Genomic DNA, 24541 nt, shown 5'->3' on the forward strand with positions numbered 1-24541 from the left:
ATTTGGAATGTTTGTAGCAAACAGATTTCCTTGATTCACTCATTCATTCAATGATTTATTCACTCACTCACTCATTCACTCATCCCTGACTTCGCTTTACTTCATTCATCAACTTCCTCAACGCCAGCAGCTTCTCTCGACAATCCAGCAATCGCAGCTCGTCCTTCTCCAATCGCTCCTCCATCGCCTTCGCTTTGGCCTGCTTCATCTTCCTCCGCTCTTCCTTCTCCTTCTCAAACTCCGCTCGTCGCGCCTCCGCCTCTTTCCGCTTCCTCTCCTCTTCGATCGCTCTCTGCTTCCGCAATTCCTCTTCCTCCGCTCTTCTCTTCTCTCGCAGCCTTTCTTCCTCCTCTCTTCTTCTCCTCTCCTCCTCTTCTCTCCGCTTTCTCTCCTCCTCTTCTCTCTTCTTCCTCTCCTCCTCCTCCTTCCTCTTCTTCTCCTCAATCAATCGCTTCACTTCCTCCTTCATCCGCATCAACGCTTCCAGTCGCTTCTTCCCGTCTCCAATCGTTTCCTTCGCCTTCCCAATCCGCTCATCTCTCTCCTCCTTCGTTTTCGGCGCCGGTCGCCGCAGCTCCGCCAATCTCCGATACGTGTCCTGCTCCATTTTCCTCTGCAGCTTCTCCTGATTCAGTCGCTCCATCGCTTGCTGCCTCGCCTTCTTCACCGCCGCTTCGCGCTTCCGCTGGTCTTCCAGCATCGCCTTCTTCTCCGCCGACAATTTGCTCTCCAATCGCGACGTCGATTCGTTGTACGCGCTTCGATCGAACCCCATCGACGCTTCATAAATCCGCTTCCGCTCTTCCTCGTATCGCTTCATCTGCTCTTCCGCTTCACGCCGATTCTCCCGCTCTTTCCGATCGATTTCGTCCTGCATTTTCTGCCGCCGCTTCTCCGCCAACGCCTGTCTCTCCGCTTCGCGCCGCTCCATTTCCTCCATCTCCTGCCTTCTTCGCTCCTCCTCCTGCCGCTCGATTTCTTCGCGGCGTTTCCGCTCCGCCTCCTCGCGCTTGCGTCGCTGCTCTTCCAGTTTTCGCTCGCGTTCCGCCTGCTCCGCCGCGATTCGCTCTTCGATCCGCCGCTGCCGCTCCTCCTCCTTCCGCTTCTGCGCTTCGAACTCCGCCTTGCGACGCTCTTCGTCCTGCCGTCGCCGCGCCTCTTCCTCCCGATGCAATCGCTCTCTCTCCTCCCTGTTTCGCTTCTCCGCCTCCTTCAATCGCTCCGATTCCGCGCGATTCTGCGCCTCCAACTCCTGTCGATAGCGCTCTGCGCTCGTGTTCATCGTCTCCGCCATCCAAATCTGCCCGAATTTCGGAGAACTCAATCCGTGCTGCGCCGGCTTCGATGCCTCCGCGCTCTGGCTCGATGTTTCATTGGTCGGGTGGGACGAGGGAAGCGGCATTTGGTACGGTTCGCCCGAGCGACGCTCGATGGGATCGCGCGAAGCGGAGGCTGAATTCTCCGCGTCTCGCTTTCGAATCTGATCGTCTCGTTCGCGGAGGAGCTTCGTCATGGCGTTGAGGAGCTCGATTTCGTCGTCAGGGCGCGAAACGGCTTTGCAGAAATCGATATCGCGGGAAACATCGACGACCGAAAAGGAGGGTTTTTCTTTGTCGAGCAGGGCGAGGAGAACGGAGTCGGGAATGCTGGGAACGACGGGTCTAGAGCGTGGAATCGGCGATGCAAGCGAACTTCGCGCCGTTCATTCGGTCCTGAATGTAGCGACTGAGCGTTTGGTACATCGACGCCTTGGAGACGGAGGCGAGGTCGAAGGAATCGACGGAGATCGCGTTGTCCTTGCAGAGCAGCATGCAGAAGAAGGCGTGGTCGAATAATAAGCGGAGCTGCGTGAGGGAGAACGCGGAGGAGTGGATCAACAAGCGGTTGATGGCGTATTCGGAGAGCGCGTTGTCGTAGATGGAGAGCAAATGCTCGAGATAACAACGGCGTTGGGCTTCGTCTGCGGTGTGAATGGGGAGAATAAAGAAAGAGAAATACCGGGAACGCGGTAGAGAATCTGCTCGCTTTGCAGGCTGTGCAGTTCGTTTTTGAGGGTGGATGGAAACTCGGAATCGATCACGACGATGATTCTGCGACTCATTGAATTGGTTTTCATTCTACGGATACGATTCGCTGCTGCTTTCAGCGCGTTGGCTGAGCTGATTCAATTGCTCGCAGAGCGCTTTCTCGACCAGTTTGCGCTTCATTTGCTCCACCGGACTCGCGTGGGCGTTGGGAAGCATGCTGGGATCGAAGCGAACAAGGAAGACTACCCGTCGATGTCTTCGATGTACAAAATCACGGGGCTTTTCACTCTCGATTGCAGCGATTGGCACTTGGCAAACGCATTGCGAACGCGAGATTCGCATTCTTTCTAGCTATCACAATGTGCTATAGGAATGCACAGCAAAGCGAGCAATGAAGTCTTCGCGGTGGATCACCATGCAGGGGTAGGAGAGGCGAGAAGCAACGATCTACGCTTGTGAGGAACCCAATATGAATACCTTCACTACATCCTTTTGATGATTTCCTTTAGGTCCGAATCTAGTAAAAGATCACTGACAAATAAGCGAGATCTACTGCAAAATAAACGACTTGCCTCCATTCGCCACTTCCTTTTGAATCGCCTTCTCCAATTCTGCCACTCTGTCCTTATTTATATACAAATCCTCCTCAGATATCTATCCCTAAGTCAAGCTACTTGAAAACCCACATCACTTCCACTTAGAATCGAATACATATCATCAATACAATCCTCTGTTTGGATGGCAGAGAAAAACTCTTGATGCTACAATAGAATCATCAAACACAAGTAATACAAGCAATTGCAATGCTTCCGTCAAATCCTTATTCGAAAATAGATCGATCACACTGTGGATATGCTCCTCTGCAAATAAAGCAGCGTCGATTTGATTGACATTCTCCTTTTCGAGCACATCATAAGCCAAATTCACTTCTTTGATAATTGAATCCATTATTGTATTGTTTGATCTGCTTTCTGAGTTGACCGTTTTTCGCCGAGTTTGTCTCGATATTTACAATTCCATTTTTTGGTTATTCACATTCTTTTCATTTGTACGCTATGGCTGAACTGGATGCTACCGCCATTGAGTGGGATAAATATAATATGATGGAACGCATCGTTTTCTGGTGCTTTCTCAACTATCACATTACAGGTCCGATTTTATTAATCGTGGTAACGATCATCATGCTGATAAATTGCAATATTGCGCATTCCCTACTCAGGGCAGAGCAAGAAGTAGGATTTGACTTTTCTTTTTCAGCGTTAGGAGAAAAAAGAAACCAAAAAGAAGGAAGGAAGGCAGTACTATAGAGTGGTCCATGCAAAGTCTGAGTAATACAGATTCCTCAAGAAGAATGCTTGTTTTTTAGGATCCTCTATCTCCATCCTCCCTATTCACATCTGCCTGTACTCTCCTCTGTTTATTCCAACAAACAACCAAACTACACAGAACAACTATTGCTTCTTCAACCAGCTTACTCGCTCATAATGGGCAAAGCTTCTCTTCCAAACTCCTTCTTCACACGCACATAATGCTCCCATCGATTCAGCGCATAGCCCCAGTAGTCCCAGTCAATCGTGCTAATCGGGCACTGCAGCAATCCCCACAGGAACCAATGCATATTCGAGAACAGCTCATGCTTGTGCACCTGCACACACATCTTCTCCACCTCCTCCTCGCTGGGCTCCTTCCCAAACCGCGCCTGGAGATAGGTCTTCACGAAATCGTGCTGCTGCTTCGCGTTCGGATGCCATTCGAGCCGCAGAATGTGCGAATCGGGCAGATTGTAGTCCGTCATCCACTCGCAGAAATGGTTCGCGATGTCCGCAGCCACTGGGATTTTCCCTGTGTATCTACGCATCGAAAAAGAGCCGAGAGAAAGACTCGAAGTCCACGAAGATCATATCGCCTTCGGCGTTGTGCAGAATGTTTCCGTGCTGCAAATCGTGATGTCCAAGCACCACTTCGAACTCCTCCTCCTCCGCCAGAGCGAACATGCTGTCGATCTCCTGCGGAATCAAGTCGAATCGAACGTTTTTGAAGCGATCGCCGGTGCCTGCGAGTGAATCCCGACAAAAACGGGTACAGTGCTTTTTCACACTGTCGTACCACCATGCAAAGTGCTGGCGGTATTCTTCCAGGCCGTAGCTCTCTAGCTGCGATGAGGGAAAGCAGGAGATTGTACCTTGATGTTGTGCATTACTGCAAGGGTCTTGGCGATCTGCATCGAAATGGCTTCCGATCGCATTTCAGGCGCTAAGAGCGGCTGCGCATCAGGGAACAGAAAGCACACTTACATTGTAACCTTCTCTCCACGCCTCAAGACGACCACCGGGGAACACCTTGATCAGACGAACACCAAAATTGTTGTCGCTTAATATCTTGAAATAGTTAATCTCTGCCTCGCGATTCATAAAAATGTCCGTGCCTGTAGATAATTGGATTCTATTATCTCGTACAGTTTCCATAGGCACGGAGCAGCAAGGGCTCGCAGGGTTTATCAACTACAACGACCTTGAAAATAATGTTCGTCATTGCTCCTAGTTGTCATGTATCTTGATTTGCTGTCTACCACTGACTCTATCGATCTTGATTTCATCGACTGATTTCACATCTTTCCAAACTGGGAGGTCAAGACCCTGAATTTGTTCAAAGGCAAACTTTTGCATATCAATATTCTCCGTATCAATATAAGCGCTCATGTCACAATAAGAATTGGAAATAATCTGATACATTGGGGATTATCGCGGGAATCGGCTAATGAATATCGAAAATTCGATTTTCATTACGCATGCAGATTATCTGTATGATGGAATTGATCAACCTGAACCCTCAAAACAATTCCCAGGAAGCTTGTACGTCCTACGCCACCAAATCGTATAAAACAAACAATCAAAATCTTCTCTTTGAGTTCACCACAATCCGTAATAGCAATCGTCTTCCTACAAACTCACTCCATCCAAGCCACCCATACATCGGCATTCCGCTCTCCGTTCCGTACATTTCCAAAGCCTTCAGTACATTCATTCCCTTCTTCACCTCTCCAAACACCACGTGGTGTCCATCCAGCCACGGGCAAGGCACGGTTGTGATAAAGAACTGCGATCCGTTCGTATTCGGACCACAATTCGCCATGGAGAGCAATCCAGGACCTGTGTGCTTCAGCGTGAAGTTCTCGTCGGCGAAGCGTTCGCCGTAGATCGACTCACCTCCACGGCCGTTTCCGTGAGTGAAATCGCCTCCCTAGGATTCGCTACAAAGAGAGAAGGAAAGTACCTGGCACATAAACTGGGGAATGATACGATGCAGTGTGCAGCCCTTGTAGTGCAGAGGCTTTCCCATCTTGCCCTTTCCCTTTTCTCCGGTGCACAAGCAACGGAAATTCTCCGCAGTTTTGGGAACTACGTCAGCACGGAGCTATTGCATTAGCGCAATATTTCAATCGTTTCCTACCTCGAAAACAATTCGACCCACGTCCTTTCCTCCAGCGGAAAAGTCCATGAACACTTGAGGGTTTTCAGCGCGAGAAGCAAATCCTCGGATCGTAGAGAATCCCAGTCTGGCACTAAAGCAGGCGAGTCGTGAAGCAGAAAGCATTTGTAGAAAAAATAGTGAAGGTATGGCTCAATGAGCATGAATTGGAAAGGGGAATAGGATGAGACGGAATGAATAAATAGCAATGGTTTACCATGAAAAGGCACTTGATTGGGGTTCTGCGTGCAGTAATGATTGAAAATGGGTTGAAGAGCTATGGATCGAATTGGAAACTGTATAGGAATAGAAAAACATACTATTCTGTCAGACTTGAATTATTCTGTATAATTTATATATTAATACTTTATTGGATTGGAATGTACACAAAAACAAACTTGAAATTAGTTAATAGAGTCGATCTGTTACAAACAAGGAAATGGATAGTGAAATATGTATTAAATCACAGAACAATGATAGTACTACATTCAATTTGTAAATTCATTTGCTAGAGAGTGATTTTGTAAAAGAGATAAGAGAAGTCATATCTAATGGATTGTGTGAGAATAGCCCTGCATCATCTACATATTCCATTAGTGTTCCAGGGAAGAGTTTACTTTCTGGAGGTTATCTTATTCTGGACGAGTCGAATCGTGGATTGAGCATAGCGGTAAGTGCTCACACATCGGGATATGTTCAAACCAAATGCTATGCTTCCAAAGGGTTACGCCTTACTGTGACAAGTCCCGATTTACATGACGAATGGATTTATTATGTTAGCAAAGACCTGCAGATCCAGTGCTCAAAGTTTTATCGACCTTATTATTTCATCTAGAGACAATCCCTTTCTGTTAGAATCGCTTCGATGTGTACTTCATCAATTCGGTCTTCCTTCGCAACTCCAAGATATCTCGCTTACTCTGAAAAACGAGGGAGGCTTTTACTTTATGAAAGATGGAAAGCAAACAAAGACAGGATTCGGTTCATCATCCACGACAGTGATCGCCACCATAGCCTCCCTTTTATTCTCTTTCGGTGTTTGCTCGTTTGCATTTATTGCCTTTTCGAAAATAGAGAAACCCTTTCTTATTCTGACAGAGAACTCGTTTGTAAATTGAGTCTTCAGGCTCATCATCAAGCGCAGGGGCGAATTGGCTCAGGCTACGATATAATCACAGGTGTGTTCGGTAGTTGCGTATATCAGCGATGCCTTTCCATGCCATTCCAATGCAGATTTGAGCCTTTTCGCTTTCCCGATTCACTCACAGTGTTGTTCAGTTATGGAGGATCGGCTTCATCGAGTACTCCTCACCTCGTCAAGCAAATTGGAGAATGGAGAAAGCAGAGTTCATCGGACGAAAAGCGATTATGGGAGGATTATCGTCAGGGAAATGAAGCATTGATCACCCTGCTGACAGAAGAAATCGATGAGAATCGATTGAAGGAAGCATTTCGACATCAGTTGGAGACGGTTCACGCGATCGGAGTTGCTTCTGAAACGAGCTTGGTTCCAGAAAACGTGTACGAATTGATGAAAGAAACGGCTAAGATCGATTGGGTGATGGGTTGCATGGTGGCTGGAGCTGGTGGAGCCGATTCCTTCTATTGTGTATGCAATGCTGAGAGATGCCGAAGAGAAGTGATTGAAGCTGTTTGGCAGAAGTGGGATTATCATGTGTCCGAAGTGAGCCTTCACAACGAAGGAATGAGCATTTCACACAACTCGAGTGTTTCTTACAAACAGACCACAAAACACTAGCGAATTTTCCGTTGCAGCGATTCTTTTGCATCGCAGTCGTCTGCTTCTGCTTGTAACGAATCACTTTACTATTCGCTATGTTAATCAACCCTAGCTCACGCTTTTTCTTTAGAATTTGCTTACGATAAAGGCGTCTACAATTCAAAAATGAACTACAATGCATACCTCTGCTTACACAGTAAGCGTTCTTGATCAGAATAATGAGTAATACTGGTATTTAACGGTTTAGGTTCAGAATCGAGGTCTGAAGAAGATCCGTCCAAAGGACGTGACACTAATTGTTCGGAATGAACCAAGCCACTGATAGGTAATGGCGGCAAGGCGATGTTAGGAATTGGATCCCCTTCGTCGCACGAACAAGTATTCTCCTTTGTGAAATCAGTTTCAGAAAGTGAATCAGATACAACACTCGGAGAAGAAAAGCAAATAGACACATCCGTAGAGTAGACAGAGTCTGTATCATGGGAACAACGAGAAAACAAAGAATCAGAGAATGAAGAATCAGAAGTAAAAGCGAAGGAATGTACAGGAAAATCATTGACTGGAGATATCCAATCATGAAGCTCGTCTTTTCCATCTGAAGCCAAAAACACTTTCTTTTAAGTTGAAGTATTATTTTCAAAAGTATGTAAAATTAGTGTTTGTATGTTAGCAAAAGAGTATTCAATGTAATATAAAGCAGATTTGACTATTTCATCAAAGTTGTACTCTGGGTAATAATGTAAAATAACCGTGAATACAAAGAATACAGAAATAGAATGCATTTCTCTCTGATATTTGCGTTATTTATGAGCAAATGGATGGATAAGAGGAAGAAATGGGTTCTTATGAAGAATGAACAAAAAATAACAGGAAAAGGAAGATCCTTGAAAAGGCAAATAAGAACATCAGAACAACTAGGCATTATTTTGACAAAACGATACACTCCTCTGTTGCTCATATTTATCTACTTCATACTGATATTCACCAATCAGCCAAATCTCCTGTACTTTGTGCGGAAATCTGAAATGCTGCAGGAATCGCGGTTATCGGTCACTTTTGCCTATAATCCATCTAATCTCTTTTTCTAATTCTGTTTTAACACCAGGAATGTCTACTCAGAAGTCCATTATTTATGCCACGATCAGCAGAAAGTAGTGAAAATGCAAGGAATTGAAGTCCTAGAGATGTGGTTCTTTGCGAGGAAACTTTAGGTACCGCTGATAAGAAATCAACCGGTAACTTTGCTCAGATCACGCAGAGTCTTCTTACGAAGTTCCCTGCTCAACAGAAACAAAACTTCCACTATGATAGGTAAAGTGTATTCAAAATGCATCAGGCTTAGCCGATACGATTTCTCTGTACTCAACCAGAGAGGAATTGCGTATGTTGCCATGACAGACAGAGATATGCCGTTGCGAATCGTTTTTGTATGCATTTTGGTATAGCGATAATCACTTCTAGAATTTCCTGACTGAAATGGCTGAGAATTTCACTGCCACTTATGGGTAGGCTCGATTACGCGTTTCCAACTCTTAGAGACCGTGCTAAGACCGCTCAGGCGTTTGCTATGTCGGATTTCTCCTCTACGATCGCCCAGCTGATGGTGCGGCTACGATGAGTGTGTAATGTGCAGAAGAAGTGGAACGACCCCAACGCCGACGCTGCGACGCGCGTGCAGCAGAAACTGGATGCAGTGAAGGGCGTAATGATCGACAACATCGGTAGGAGGGCGCTGGAGAGGTGATGATGCGCAGACAAGATCATCGATCGTGGTGAGAAGCTGGACATTATCGTGGACAAGACCGATGCTCTGGCGGATACAGCCGACGTAGAGGAGGAAGGAAGGCGTGAGGAGTAGTTGTTCCGCTCGGATGCGCAGAAATTGAAGTGCGAAATGCTGAAGCAGAAGCTGAAGCTGTACGGAATTATCGCCGCTATTATCATTGTATGGGCGAATAGAGGCGTGAACTGTAGATTATCATTCTCATTATCGTAATCTCCAACTCTGGTTCTAAGTGGTTTGTTTGTTTGATACATTCGATGGGAAGTGGATGAGGGGTTGATCGTGTGTGTTTGTTTGGGGTGAATGGAGTGCGATGCGTTGTGCGTTTGCATTGGATTGATGCGTTGTGTGTGGATTTGTAGGCTGAATTTGAATGGACATTATGGCAATGAAGGAAAAACCAGCATTTCCTGTTGATTCCTTGTTGTCTCAAACATCACAAACACTCATGAACCACATCACAGCACATTCAAATTCTTGGGACCGTTCAACTTGTGACTATTCCTTCGATGTACATTCTCACAGATCGCTCTGCATCTCTCCCACTCCTCCCGACTCTCCTCCTCCAGCCCCTCCACAAATCTCCTCCTCTCCTCCTCTCCTAGCGGCAAGAACCACCCCGTGAACAATTCCACGAAATCGTACGACACTCCCAGCTCCTCTTCGTCCGTCTGTCCCTCCCACAGATCTGCCGAAGGCGGAGACTCCAGAATGCTGGCCGGCACGCCCAGCGCTCTGCCCACCGCGAAGACTTCGCTCTTGTGGAGATCGGCGATGAGCTGAACGTCGACGACGCCGTCGCCCGCCTTGCAGAAGTAGCCCAGATAGCCGTCCTCGTCGCGGTTGCCCGTGCCCATCACCACGCAGGGAGTACCCGACTGGCTGAGCAGCTGGGACACGTAGTAGCCCACGGGCGTGCGCTAGGGATGAGGTGAGGAGGGGAAGAGGATGCCATGTAGGAGCGAAGCTGTCCGGAGGAGAAATCGTTTCCGATGATTCCTGTTGCGGTGTCGACGAGGGTTTTCTAGGAATGAAAAGGGGAGAAGAAGAGAGGAACAAGGGAATCGAAGACGGAAGTCTGATCCACGACGATGATATCCACGCCTAGCGCTTTTCCACACTCCATGGCTCGGTTGTATGCCCATGTAGAGCTGTGAATTGGCTGCGAAATGCCAAGGATGCGCTGAATGGGGGAATCCTCCATTTCCATGGCATGTTTCATCAATCCAAGTGTTACCGCCGAATCAATACCGCCGGAAACAGAAACTCTATCATTGAGGAGTAAATCGGTGTGTACACTGCAGCTTTTAATCCACACTGACGCATATAGTCATTGAAGAGTTTACATTTCTTCTCGATCCAAGATACAGCATTGAAGGATCGTTTCTTCTAAAAAGTAGTGTATTTGTATATAGCAAATACTCTGTAAAGATTTAGAGCATTTATGAGCTGTTGTTTCATGTTCACAAGAAATTCTGTATTATCAGGAATGATTTGTATTCCGATTCGTTATCCTGGTAGTGACAAGGAAAAAGTACGAGAAGAGTGAGGAGGTGAAAAATAGTGGGTATTCGTAGAATTGCAAGGAACGTTGCATAATATTGATGGAGGACCTCTGAACTCTCGGAATTTGGGAACAATCGAATGGATCAACGTACTTGATAGCGAGTCTCTTTATTTTGTAGGGAAAGCCTGCACTAACGATTGGAAATCATCTGTGTGAAGGAACTGTAGTAAAGCTGAATAAGCCGATTGCCAGTATCTACTCTTCTTTGTTTTTGATTAGTTTTAATGAAGTCAGGAGCAGGTGATTCTCTAGAAACGATTCAGAGAGAATACATCGTTGAAGCAGTAATCACCGAAAAACTGTTGTTTAGTAGCCGTCCTCGTCCTTTACTTCAATAATGATTGGACTGCTATGTCATGAATATAGAAAAGTGAGGAAATGAAGGAGAGGGAGACATGAGTATTGTGTGTTGTGAATTGTATCGGAATGATGGGAATATGAATTGTAATATGTTATAAATATATATATATACATGGATATGGATGTTTTCTTTATCAAACAAGTGATTTATACGCCTTGAACACTTAGAATCGTTTCACATAGAAAGATAGCTTTTATAAAACCTTTACAATACCGGACACTTCTACAGGCTCAGTTTTGCAAACTACATTTTCCACAGCTTTAGGCAAAACCTTAGATGGCATCCTTGAGTAATCTGCCTTCCTTGATACTACACCACTGTTTTTCTTCTTTGTTACACATACAATCACGACCACATTAACAACAATAATGAGTACAATCACAACTACGATAATAACGATGACAGAAACAGGCATGCAAAATCCGGTTATTTTCTGCCATTCTCCATTCGCTTTTCCCAACTTACACTCTCTCTTTATCTTTCCCACGTAAGAACCAAGGAGTCCACAATCAAAAACAGCCACTTCGCCTGCACGTGTAGTTGCAAAGCTTCCCTCTGCTTCACAAACTCCCTGATTGACAGAAATATATATCTTTGTGAATGTTACACCCGATTGGTTTTCTCCATAGACAGTAAAGACTGTCAAATTGAGTTCAGTTGAAGGTATTCCAGTGATTTCGCCAGTTATCATATTGAGTGACAATCCCACAGGCAGTTCCTGGTTTTCTTCCAAAAAGAACCTTTCAATAATATTCACATAACTCGGAGATGGGATTGTGACATTTGCTCCTAATGCTAACTTGAAGATTTCTGCGGAGTATTCCAGTTTTTCTGGGATTTTCTGAATACACTTTTCATATTTGACTTCTCCTAGTTGTCCATTGGTGCATACTCGGTATAAATATCCTCTATATCCATATTCACATTCAGCAGGAGATATCTCACCTTCTCCTACGGAAGGATACTTCCCATCTGCAGGACAAGTTCCATTCCCACTTGCTTTGCAATACTGAAGAACATACGAATTCACAGAAACACCATCGGATGCTGGAACATCTACTTCATATCGAAATTGGCTGAATCCAGCAGTTCCAACAGGAACTGCCCAAACATTGCGAGTTAAAGCGAGAAGTCGTTGATCCAAGACAGCTAATGCGGAAGTGTACTCTTGAGTGGAATTATTTCGGACATAGAGCGAGAATCCTAACTCAGTGACAGAATAAGCAGCGTGGATTCCAAAACTGTTGAATTTGGTGCCTTCCAGGTTTTCCACTTCCCAGAAAAGATAGCTCCCAACTTCATTGGGCTGAAAACCAAATGTTACGGGATTCAGATCCAGGAAATCTTCAAGATTAGTGGAACTAGCAGTAGATCCGTCAATATTAGCAAACGAGTCAACAACAATCGAGCAGTCATTCACTCCAAAAACACCGGTAGCATCAAACACAACAGGAGAGGACGATGATTGACCAATAGGGCGATGGATTTCAAACGCCACGATGTTTTTACCACTCATTCCTCCAACAGTGCTCAGGATAACATGGAATTTAGAAAATGTATTTACATTATGAACAGCGAGTGACATTGACTCCGAACAGAAATTCTCATCCAGATTAAAGCGAGCTACTATTTTGCCATTGAAATAGGCAGCAACTCCTCCTGAGTATTTCACACGAACATTCAGCACATGATAATTGGCAATATCAATAATGTTCACCTCCTTACAAATGTAGGTAGTGATTTCAAAATTGGAACCTATATGGTTAGCTTTTGTCGATGCCCAAGCATTATCGGCAAAATCCATGGAATTCCAGTTCTCCACATAGTTATAACTCCAATGTCATAATATTACATAAATAGATTTTTGATAAAGTGCTTTACTTTGATTTTGATATGACGGGAGAGAATAGGAGAAACATCTATGAGTGGAGTATATGAAATTAGCAATACTCGAAATTGATTTCCACTGAACAAATCCAAATGAATTAGGTAGTTCGACATTTTGAAGCTTTGGAATATCTAAATATCATCAATATTCAACATTCAGATATACTTTCCAATGTCACTGAACGTTGATATCCGAAGCAATTACCCTTAGAATTGATGGATGTTAGATTTGGAAGATCTACATTTTATCATTTCAAATCCTTTCATTTATACTTCGCATTGTCAAGGAACAAGATGAATCATTCCAATTTCCTTTCAGTGCACTATCACCGAGTGTAATAGATTGTAATGATGGAAGATCTACATCAATCAATTCATTCGAATTCATCCAATACTTTCAATTATTGTTGATAAAGACATAACAAACACACTATCGCCTAATGTAATGGATTGTAGATTTGGAAGATCTATTCATCATTCAAATATGCAATATCAGTTCAATACCACGAACCACAAATGAACTCCACCAGAAATTGTATGATTTTCTTGCAATTGTCCCGATTTGAATGGATTTCAATTGTGGTAGATTCTTCAATTCAAAATCTTTAGCATAGTCATTGAAACTATATTCACCAATTTGAATGGATTCCAATGATTCACAATTCAATATGTGGAATGATTAATTTATATCAAAGCCACAATCATTCTTTTCCTGAGTAAATGAATTGCATCCGATTTTGATCGTTTTCAATCGATTCAATCCATCGATTTGGAATGTTTTCACTGATTCAAAACATTCATTGCCGATTTCGATTGATTCCAAATTATACAACAATGAAACATCCCAATCAACCAATACACAATTGTCACTCAGTTTCAAATGTTTCATTCCAATATTCAGTGGCTCGCTTCCATCTTTTTCATAATCAATATCACTTTCAATTCCATTACACCATTCACATTCATTCACTAATTTACCATATCGATCATACACTTTTCCACTTCCAAATCGATTATCATCACACCAATATCCTTCATATTCAATACATCCATTATTATGATAACTCGTTCCATATCCAAATCGTTTCCAATTGATCATTATGCCCTTGTACACCAATATTCCATCATCATCATACATTTTACCATATCCAAATGGAATTCCAATATTACCTTCCTTTTCTTTTTCTTTTTCTTTTTCTGTCAATACCAATCCTTCAAATCGAGTTCCATGATCCAAATCCACTATTCCTTCTTCTACTACAATGGATTGTTCTTCATTATAGGAAATAGCACCAATTTGATGATTTCCAAACACTTTCAACACTTTCTGCTCATTGAGGACAAATCCTTGATTCATGAATACTCCATTATTGAATTGCAATACTATACATTCTCTATTACTCAACATGAGTGAAATCCAGCCATTTGGTTTCATTTCTTTACCCAAGCATCCCTGCACATTTTGAATAATGTAACTATCAGTATGATAGTTATTAATAACAGAATTGACAAAATCAGCAATCTTTTGCATCGAATACAAGTATAAGAAGTCTTGTATTCTTTGAAGTGTTTATTTTGCTGTCTTGTGGCTGTTGCATTCCGTATTTATACTTTCTGTACATTTTAAAATCCATTTTTGAATGAATTTGTTGTTTTGGCCAATTATAGCAAATTTCGGCATAACAGCAGAATATTAGTTTTGATGAGGAACAGTTAAGATTGTTTTCACTAAATATCATTTATAAACATGATCATGACCTCCAATTAACATTTAGTTACAAACCTGGCAGCCATTATTGTCAGATTTGTTTTATTAATTAATCCAATATCTTATATATCTATTTTCATCATAGCCAATATCTCTCTATCTTCTGAGTATCACATTTCTCGTAGCATATTCCTTTTTATTGTTCTATTGATGCCTTAGCTGGAATATGAAATTGGTTAGCTTTTCCTTATTTTTTGCTGCATTTGTTCATTCCCTGGCTAGTTAAAGAATACATGTATTAAAAAGCCAAAAATACTTTATTCGTATAAACCAAGTGTCCACACAATTTAGATAAGTATCTGTTATTATTGTTGAATACCACATTCATTACCACTTTTATTCTGAAGCTAGAAGTTGGTAATTGGAGTGGATTGCACTTCAATTATCGGCCGCCTTTTTCACACCAAAATTGTTATTTTTACCCGTCTTCCCGGTCGGCCATGTTAAACCACTCCTCCACCCCTCACTTCCATAGAATCTGGACTATTGATGACCCTGTACATTGGCAGAGATCCATTTTGGCGCATAACTATGCCAATTACCAACTACTATGGTCAAGAAAGACAAGCCATACACTACTCCATGCTCATCCAAGGCTCATCAAGTAACCGCAAGTTCTCCTAGATCAATCCGTACAAGTATCGGAACCCTTACATCACTTTCATCACTGTTCTATTCACACCCAATCAAGTCATGCTCAACAATGTGGATTCTATTAATGTGGTCACCAACTCCAATGACGAGGAGCTAACGATTCCTCATGGATACTACACGATCGGTCAAATCATTGCTATCCTCAACAACTTGACTGATACTACGTTCTCGATATCTACGAAGGCTTCGAGTTATGGGTGTATTTATATCCAGTCCACATACTATCGATTTCACCAATGCTCTAGATATTCGAGAAATCCTCGGTTTGGAAGGGCGAGCAGTCATTCTACCCGCTTCGTTCTATGGATCGAGTGTGATTGATATCACGCGAAATCGCCAAGTGATCCAGGTCTACTTGTCCCTCGTGCGTTCCTCCGATCTGAAGATTGCCAACCAGGACAACAACCTGCTTACCACGATGATCATTGACGATCCCGATGATAAATACCTCCGCACCGTGGAAGGCATCTGCATTCCGATTCGACCGATTGATGTTCCTGTTCCGCGATATGGATGGTAATATCATGCGATTGAACGGCGAATTCGAACTCCAGTTGATGATCGAAGATGTGTGCGATCAAGTGCCTTCCTCAATTCTACCGATGAACCAGTTCTCCATGATGGAAGTGTTCGGCAATACTGCGAAGAAGGAATTGAAGCAGGACAATCCTCTGTCATTCGACCAGTGATACATCTCGTCTGTGTCACTCTATACCGATTTCGTGTTGCACAACGTACCATCCGATCAAGTGATATTAATCGATGCGGAAACATTCCCACACGAGGCGTTAATACCCAGAAGAGCCTACAACATCGAAACGATCATTGCAATGCTGAATGCGAGTGATGCCCTGTTCGAATTGGTGTATAGCGGCGAGAATAAGTTTTATATCTCCGTGACTCACTTCTACACAATCGATTTCACTCGTGTTCCCGAGATTCAATCGATCTCGTATTCAAGTCCAGTGTATTGGTGAAAGGACTGGATAACCCACGACAGTATTTCCTGAGTACCTCGTGCAACCAGGTAGTGGTGGCGAACGGCTAGTTCTCGCAGTATTTTGGCATATTGCTTGCTCTTCTCTTCATCGGTCCCTCCTTTCATACGTTGTTTGATGGTATTCTGCATTATTTCAGCTTGATTGAGCGTTTTTTCTGTTCTTCTTGTCAATCGTTTGTTGTTATACAGACATCGATGGTTGAGTCGTCTTATTCGATTCTTAATGGTGAGCAATGCTGTAGCAATGTTGGGAATGCATGGACTATCTTCCATTTAATCCTGGGTCCAAAGTGAAAGGGGAAAGACGATCATCCCCTCCCTACAACAAATCGTATCGTAGACACTATTCATTTCAATGATCTTGATTTGGGTAGCCGTGAAAATCGTGTACGAGAAGGTCTTACTGTTCTTGTTCTCGAACTCCTTGCTCTTCCGATTACCACAATGACGATCGTCGCATCCATGTAGTCTCGAAGTGCGGTGCAAAATACATCCTTCAGATGAATTGTGATTGGCTTCTTGTCCTTGTCCGCGATCTTCGTGGTCAGGCTCAATTTTACTTTGAACTAAATGCCCTAGTCCCCTTCTCGGTACGACTAATTCGTCTTCTCCGTCTCATCGAGGATTCTTTTGAACTCTTCCGATTGCTCCTTGGGCAGTGTGATGGAGAAAGTGTTGAACAGTTTCTTCTTGTCTGTTTCGAACTTCGAGTTGTCACCCACGAAAACAATGGTAGCATCGGTGATCTTGCACACATACTTAGCCGATTCGCCATCTCTCTTGAATCCAGTCGAGGTGAGAGAAATGTTAGAAGTGTTGAAAAGATCGAAAACCTGACTCTTGTTGTTCATATCTATTTATATTTATGTTTTGAAATCTTTAAGTACCACTTAGGCATTTACTGTGTTGGCACGGATCATGATGAGGTGCATCTGAGTCGTCGCTGCAACCTCGTCTTCCAACTCGATTTCGAATTGGATCTGATTCGCTGCTCGCATCGGGAACCACTCGGCTAACGGGAAGGCGAAGATTCGGAACTGATTCAACCACGTCTTGTACGTCAACAACGTGTCATACTCGTCGGAACGACTATTGCAAAGATAGTCCATCCATTCGAAGAACGTGTGATCAATTCCATCAGGTGTGTTCGTGTTGTCCACATTGATGATACGCTTCTGTTCACCAGCGATGTTCAATGAGATACGTTTGAATCGAATGTCCTTGAGTGTCGAGAAATCGCCATTGTCGTCCGTGAACATCATGAACATCATCTTGACGGGGAAGTTGACCAGCACACGATCATCGATGAAGTTCTGACCAGTAGGAATGTGGAATGTCTTGGTCATGATCTGATTCTTCACCAACTGAGTGTCCTCAGGATCGAAGGTCGAATCATCGCTCGTTTTGTAACTGTGATACCAAAACGTGCATGTATCGAAGTACACACCGGTGAAAGCCGTGGCTGATGGAACAACGTCCGGACTTGTAGCGGTATTGATTTTGCCAGCATCGATGTAGAAGTATGCATCGTCGTTCGTGGGATAGATCTGAGCATCCATCTGCGTGAGATTGATGAATCGTTCCTGAGAACAACCTTCGAAGATGTCTGCAAAGTTCACATTGATCGTCGTGTACGCCGTGGTCGATCCAGGTGGCTGTACGAACTTGAGCATGTTGTAGAATAACTTCCCGCCATAAGGTCGACCCAGGATGGCCGCAGTTCTTTCGGTTTTATCGGTTGTATCGTAGTCACGGTCATCGTAGTAGATGTAGGACAGTTCCTTCAGTCCCTCGTTCACCACATTGTTGTGCTTGTTGTCCGTGAGCGCATTTAAGAGTGACTGGATCTGACCGATGTTCTCGTTGTCTGCACTCAGAGGCAAGGATGCCAAGTTCTCACCATTCCAATAGGTGTACGTGACCTTCGTGTTGTTCACAATGCCTGACATGTTCTTCTTCACCGGAACATAGATATCCTTCGACGAACTGCTCGCATTATTTGCTAACCCGGTGATCTTGAGCTTGAAGGTCATTCGTGACTTGTAGAGATTGAAGTACACATCATCACCGGATGGAGCGATTGTCCAATTGATCACATCGGTCGACTTGATGTTATTGGTCTGATTGCTGAACACAATCTGCGATTCGTAGTTATGCACAGGAGGAATTGTAGTAGCCATTTATTATTACGAGGAAAAAACTATTTTCTCTCCCTGTAGTAAATGGCAACACCAACACAACCTGAGAAACTTGTATATCTCCAGAACGGAGTGTTCAAGCGCAAGGAGATGACGAATGGTATCCAGTACTACTCGGACAACTCTTTCGACACGTTCGCATTTCCGTCGACCAATGGCAACTACGTGCTCACCAAGACTGGCGATGTGTACACATGGTCCGTCGCAGGTGAAGATTTCACTTCCTTGGATAACTCGTATTTCAAGGACAGCGATGGACAATCGATTACCATTCCAACCAATGGAGCTATTCCCTTCTTCAAGAATAACTCGGCGTTCGGAGCGATCAATCTGCCAGAAAGTGGTTCTTTCATTCTCACGACTGACCCGGATAGTGGACCTTCATTGGAAGCGTTGACGAAGCCCGTGATTTTCGAGGCACTCGAACTTACGAGCACGTCGGACTGGTATGCGATACCGAACTGGAATTCGACCAAGAGTGATTCGAAGGATCTATTTTTACCAAGTAAGTCGGGAACGTTCTTCCTTTCAGCCGATTCGAGCAATAACTACCACTTCAACAAGGTCACACCAAGAAGTCTTTTCCATGAATCTCTAGGAATCGGATCTGATGGGCAGAGAATCGTCACCTACTGGAACGATGCTGTCTATGGTCTACCATTGCCAACCACGGCAGGCTATGCGACATTCAAGGTCGAGAGTAGCAATGAGAGTCCAATTCTTACCAATCTCACGCCTGAGATCGTCTACAAAGACATCCTCGGGTGTACTAGCAATGAAAAGTGTCTCGTGTACAACAATGGGACCAACGTGTCCAAGCTAACAATCCCATCCACTGCTGGCAAGTACGTCATGGAAGTCAAAGAAAACGGCACAGTCTCGTTATCACCCACATCGGCTAAATTGAGTAAGACATTCGAGTACACCTCCTGGACAAGTGGACACCAGGTTGCTAGCGAGGCACTCACGTCGGAAGGTTCGGACCTTTCTGCACCGATCAAATTGGAACCCAATAAGACGTACATGATCACCATCGATGCCGTACTTCGTTGTGACAACTATGAACAGGCACTTGTAGGATTCACGAGCGTGCCAACTCTCGTAATGGGTGTCGAGACAGCTACAATTATTAAAGCAAGCTTGAATAATCCAGTGCCAACAACGACATTGAGTAGCACTAACATATTCACATCAGTACGTCCTGTAGATATGAAAATTCAAGTCATACGTTCTGGAGACACCACGATCGAACATTACTTCACTCGACTGAAGGTAAGCATCATGGAAGTGTAGGGGGAGAACGTAGTTTTTCCTCTGAAAGCCAAAGTGAAAAGGAAGCCTCCATTTTACTTTAAAGGTAACCGTACTTGTAACTTGCTAGCCTTGCTAGCCTTGGCAACCTCCATGTTCCACTTGGTCAACTCGTTCTGGTCATAGGCAACACCATCGATATAAATATCAATCGTGCCACTAATCACAAACACGCGATGTCCCTCGATATCATAGATCTCATCGTTAGGGTCGTGAAATACATCAAACTGGGGATGATATTTGAAGTACCTGTCATCATGGCATGCAATCTTGAGCAATCGTTCAATGTCAGGTAAAAAGAACAATACGTACGGGGGATCGAAGTCACAGTGATAATCTACACCCTGTGGATCTTCGACGAACGAGTTGATCACGTCATGCACGTATCGCCGCGCGATCTGCTTTCGAACCGATGTCATCCAGCTGTTCATTTCTATTTGTATTCTATTTCACTTTAATCTCTGTTGGACTGATCGTGATGTCACTTCCACGATCATTTTCGGATTCATTCTTTTCGTTGTAAACACATAGACAGCTACAGCGATCTTTGCATTTCGAGTCTATAACCAGTTTGTGTTTCTTCCTCTTACTCATCCATTTCCATATCCCTTTCAACCATTGAATAAAGCGGTTCATTTATGAACGAAATCAAAGAACTACGCAATCCAGCAAAACGAAGAGGTGCAACTCGAATGATCATTAGTGGATTCAAACGAAACATATACTTCATCGATCTTATCGATTTCTCTTCCAAACAACACAAATCGATACAGGAAGTATTAGGAAGACAATAGAGTACTGGATTCTACAAGAATCGTGGATACAAATATGTCCTTGTATGTATTGATGGATATTCGAAATATCTGATGACTCGGAAACTGAAGAGCAAGAGTGCTACAGAAGTCACGCATGCGATGAAGGACATCATTCAGACATATGGCGAATCACCAAAGCATAGTTACTCGGATCGAGGCACCGAGTTCACCAATGCGATCTTTCGTACCAACATCTTGAACAAGTATGACATCACCATGTATCACATGGATTCAGCGAATAAGGCGGTGCTAGCCGAACGAGCTATCCGAGATATCAAGGAACACATCATGGTTCCATTCAATCAATGGAAAGGTGTATGGTTCGACTTGATCGATGGTGCAGTTCGTAGACACAATGGAAGGAAGAACAGAGACATCGGATATACACCCAATGACATTTGGCTTAACAACAACGATATCTTGTACATGGAGAAAACAGAACCATCCAACATGACAACAAAGGACACAACACCTCAATTCAATGTGGGTGATTATGTTGGAGTGACACGAAGACCTCGCATTCTGGAAAAGCGATCATTGACAAGCAAATGGTCTCAGGACTTGTATCAAGTTGTTGACATTGACGATCGGTTCATGCCACTGATGTACGAAGTGAAAGATGGAAACAATCGCACCCAAAAGTGCTATCACTGGAAACTGCTGGCTAGCAAATGCAAACCACAACCAGCACCACCCATCACTCGATCCAAGAGTCGAAAGGAACCCAATACATTGAGAGAGGCAGCAAGATCACATCGACCCATTACGAGGAGCCAGAAGAAGAAACAACCTCGCCCAGGTGTTCGAAAACGATCGTGATGCTCTTCACGCCACCGAGAAGCATGATAGGAAGATTCGAATACGTACGAAGGACAGGAGAGGTACCAACATTTACAACAGCATAACCAGTATGAGATACAAGACTATTCAATGTATCGATATACGGTCTGTCTAGGATAGGCGTATTGTCAAACGTGACTAGCACTCGATAACCCTTTTCAACCACCGATTCGATTGAGTCGCAATCGTTGAACATGTGATCGGGAAGGTACGTTATGACATTCGTGGTCACCAGGTATGATCCGGACGGCATAGGCGGCATACCATCACCACCCCACTCGCCATTGAATGATTCGGTAGCTTCTGGTGTGTACTCGAAGACAAATGCTTCGTTCGCTTTCACGATGCATGAAGCACTGCCCCACGAATACTGAGGAACGCCATCCACTGTCTCTCGAATTAGCACATGATGACCATCCTTCTCTGGCATATTGATGAGCATGTTGTCGAGCTTCTTGAACGTGTAATTGTTTCCATTGCTGCTGAAAATGTACGACATTTACTTTGGTATTTCTATTTATTTCCCTCGCTGATATGCACGAACGTACACACCCTTCAGACATGCGCCATCATCGATGAACAGATCGGACAACTCGGGAGGCACTTCATCATCCGCCACCTTGTAGACCACGCGAACATAGTAGTTGGAGAAGAAGTAAACAACACGATTCTCAGTTTCCACAGACACCACATAAGGCTGGGCGTAATACGTCCTGCCGAAGACGTTCAGAGGCACACCAAGCTAACCATTGGATTCCAATTGAGGCAATAGATACTCCCATTCATCCTCGGTAAACAAGGGCGGACGAGTTTCATCCAGAGTCATCTCCATGCAATCATAGTCGTGCAAAATCAGGCCACAGTTCACATTTGCTTGCAGGGTGCGAACACTGAAGCCGAATAGACGATTAGAATTGATCGGATACTTGGTATGGATGATGATATCGGCGAGTTCGATATTCTCGTCCTCACAAGTGCGTACCAGGGATGACCATGTGTTATTCTCTGTTTTCTTGTACTTCATTTAGGAAGGTGTGAACTAGGAATAAAAGGGAAATATATATATATATATAAATATAAATGGACAGACCTACTCACACATTGAACCCCAATACAGGACGAGAAATTCAAATCAACGGAGTTCGATTCTGGAACCTTCTCAAACATGGATTCAAGTACGACGAGAAATCGAATCGCTTGTACGACAAACCATTGCCTGAGGGTACGACGAAATACGTTCCCAAGTCGAGAATGTTTTTACCCACCAATCGCTCAATGATTATTGGTGGTACAGCATTCAATGAGTTGATCCGAGACAATTACAGACATGTGAAAGGACAATGGGTAAAGATGACAAAAGAAGAAGCCGAGACGTACGATAACGACCCGAACATTGGTATGATGTTCACTGACAGTGAGTCGGATAGCGATAGCGAGTACGTCGACATTGATGAGTTCGAGTACGACGCGGATGATCATGCTATTTTCCCATTGTAACTAATTCACACCATTTCACTTTGGTCACTTAAAAACTCTGTGACCCTAATATAAATGAGTTCACATCGCGTTGGCTATACTATCAACCCTGAGACAGGAAAACAAATCAAAATCGGTGGACCAACCTGAAAGCAATTGGCAGCTAAGTACTACATGATTGGCGATACATTCACCAATCAGACCATGCCTGACTCGAGAGCCTATAAGTCGAACAAGGTGCTCGGGATGAAACAAGCAACACCTAAAGGAAGCGTGATGCTCAGACAAGTGAGTGATATTGCGGGAGAGCGCAAGTACATCTACGTGGGAAGCAAGGCATGGAACGAGCGGTACCTCGAGTACGAGTGGAACGGACATGAGTTCGGTCAGAAGCGACAACGTCATTTACCCGGTTACCTGAACACCGTGGAGAAGAGGCGTGAAATGAGACGCAATAAGGCATTCGAACGCTTCGATCGCAAGGTATCACAGGGACGCTTGAGTGATGTGATCGACTCGTCACTCGGATATGCACTCACATACTATCACACCGTGGAAGGAGACATGTACAAGGAATGGATGAATGAGAAGCGCACCAAGAAGGACTTCCGCCTCAAGAACGATGACAATAGACTATGGGTTCGACTACCAGATGGAAAGAGCGATGAGGAAGTGGAACCGATTAACCTCGTATTCGATGAAAGCGAGGAGTTCAATGAGATCGTGAAGAAGTTCATCATCAAAGGTATGCGTGAGTACAACCAGTGTTTCGTTACCATCATGGCATACAATCACATGTTGACACATGACGGAGACCCCAAGATTCTCAACCTCACCGATGATCGACTGGGACACCTTCGCATCGTTCGCCGAGATCGTATCGACGAGTGGATCGAGGAGTACCTGAAGTGGTACAGAAATGGTGTAGAGGAACAGGAGACAGAGGGCAGTGGGTTCGTGTAACGTGGTTGGATCGGTTTTCATGTCGAGATGTTCCTTCTCCGCACATTTGTGAGCTACAAGCACCACACACCTTATATCATTTGACAGACGGCGGTCAACCCCAATATCGATGACAACCGATGTCTGTAATGGTGTCTCATCCTGGCAAGTGAAGGCGGGCACAAGATTATTGCAAATCGCAAGATGGGCGATGCGAGTGTGTACAACAAGTGGTGGAAACAACCTGATGAGTACAAAGTATTCGGAGTGACCATTCACGAAGTGGAAGAGGCGATGAGCATTCGCGACAATGCACCCTTCAACGCGAGTGAAGAGAAATTCGCCGCTTTGGAAGCATTGTTGCAAGTAACACTCAATGTCTTCGAGGTCACACTCTTACCTGGATACACCGATAAGACGAAGGAGCAATTCGATTTATTCACATGCTATCTAGTGTACAAAGGTAAGGGAGCGAAGCTTCCCCTCTCTCTGCATCTTGAACGATCTGAATCTACCCGAAGGTACCCCCAAGCACTTCTTATACATCAAGGACTTGAGCGATTTCAAACATCGCATCTTTCGTCAGAGTGATGTGAAGAATAGAAACACAGCGAGAAACGTGAAGTGCAGATTCTGTGACGACTTCTTCGGATCTCGCAAAGCCGTTCATGATCACGAAGTACAAGCACATCGAGAACTCGTC

The 24541-nt window shown here is 44.2% G+C and overlaps 7 protein-coding genes; 1 reads left to right on the top strand and 6 right to left on the bottom strand.

The window, feature by feature from the left end:
- Positions 1 to 26: 26 nt before the first annotated feature.
- GSBLH_T00003941001 (uncharacterized protein) lies at positions 27 to 877 on the bottom strand (the record flags this gene model as incomplete). XM_013042770.1 has 1 exon in its annotated part: positions 27 to 877. The coding sequence occupies one exon, from the start codon at positions 875 to 877 to the stop codon at positions 80 to 82; it is 798 nt and encodes a 265-aa protein (XP_012898224.1). The 3' UTR covers positions 27 to 79.
- Positions 878 to 1320: 443 nt separating this feature from the next.
- On the bottom strand, positions 1321 to 2975 carry GSBLH_T00006743001 (uncharacterized protein; the record flags this gene model as incomplete). The annotated part of the gene is made up of 11 exons (XM_013042771.1): positions 1321 to 1357; positions 1410 to 1661; positions 1693 to 1960; positions 1999 to 2090; positions 2122 to 2244; positions 2274 to 2374; positions 2406 to 2474; positions 2505 to 2544; positions 2581 to 2681; positions 2702 to 2788; positions 2820 to 2975. 11 exons carry the CDS (start codon positions 2973 to 2975, stop codon positions 1321 to 1323), a joined length of 1326 nt encoding a protein of 441 aa, XP_012898225.1.
- A 488-nt stretch (positions 2976 to 3463) lies between these two features.
- Positions 3464 to 4066, bottom strand: GSBLH_T00003942001 (uncharacterized protein). XM_013042772.1 has 2 exons: positions 3909 to 4066; positions 3464 to 3877 (listed from the first exon to the last, which is right to left on the bottom strand). Exons 1-2 carry the CDS (start codon positions 4019 to 4021, stop codon positions 3499 to 3501), a joined length of 492 nt encoding a protein of 163 aa, XP_012898226.1. The 5' UTR covers positions 4022 to 4066; the 3' UTR covers positions 3464 to 3498.
- A 743-nt stretch (positions 4067 to 4809) lies between these two features.
- On the bottom strand, positions 4810 to 5621 carry GSBLH_T00003943001 (uncharacterized protein; the record flags this gene model as incomplete). The annotated part of the gene is made up of 4 exons (XM_013042773.1): positions 4810 to 4966; positions 4999 to 5267; positions 5301 to 5441; positions 5478 to 5621. The coding sequence occupies 4 exons, from the start codon at positions 5619 to 5621 to the stop codon at positions 4810 to 4812; spliced, it is 711 nt and encodes a 236-aa protein (XP_012898227.1).
- A 1418-nt stretch (positions 5622 to 7039) lies between these two features.
- Positions 7040 to 7831, bottom strand: GSBLH_T00003944001 (uncharacterized protein; the record flags this gene model as incomplete). Its single annotated transcript, XM_013042774.1, has 3 exons — positions 7040 to 7388; positions 7420 to 7528; positions 7570 to 7831. 3 exons carry the CDS (start codon positions 7829 to 7831, stop codon positions 7040 to 7042), a joined length of 720 nt encoding a protein of 239 aa, XP_012898228.1.
- Positions 7832 to 8322: 491 nt separating this feature from the next.
- Positions 8323 to 9291, top strand: GSBLH_T00003945001 (uncharacterized protein; the record flags this gene model as incomplete). XM_013042775.1 has 9 exons in its annotated part: positions 8323 to 8387; positions 8419 to 8547; positions 8579 to 8663; positions 8698 to 8741; positions 8773 to 8839; positions 8870 to 8957; positions 8991 to 9064; positions 9095 to 9181; positions 9211 to 9291. Exons 1-9 carry the CDS (start codon positions 8344 to 8346, stop codon positions 9289 to 9291), a joined length of 699 nt encoding a protein of 232 aa, XP_012898229.1. The 5' UTR covers positions 8323 to 8343.
- A 186-nt stretch (positions 9292 to 9477) lies between these two features.
- On the bottom strand, positions 9478 to 10345 carry GSBLH_T00003946001 (uncharacterized protein; the record flags this gene model as incomplete). Its single annotated transcript, XM_013042776.1, has 4 exons — positions 9478 to 9901; positions 9931 to 10043; positions 10077 to 10287; positions 10317 to 10345. The coding sequence occupies 4 exons, from the start codon at positions 10343 to 10345 to the stop codon at positions 9478 to 9480; spliced, it is 777 nt and encodes a 258-aa protein (XP_012898230.1).
- Between the last annotated feature and the right edge of the window lie 14196 nt (positions 10346 to 24541).

The sequence above is a fragment of the Blastocystis hominis genome (assembly GCF_000151665.1).
Source record: "Blastocystis hominis, Singapore isolate B (sub-type 7) whole genome shotgun sequence assembly, scaffold_5".
Classification (NCBI taxonomy): Eukaryota; class Bigyra; order Opalinata; family Blastocystidae; genus Blastocystis; species Blastocystis hominis.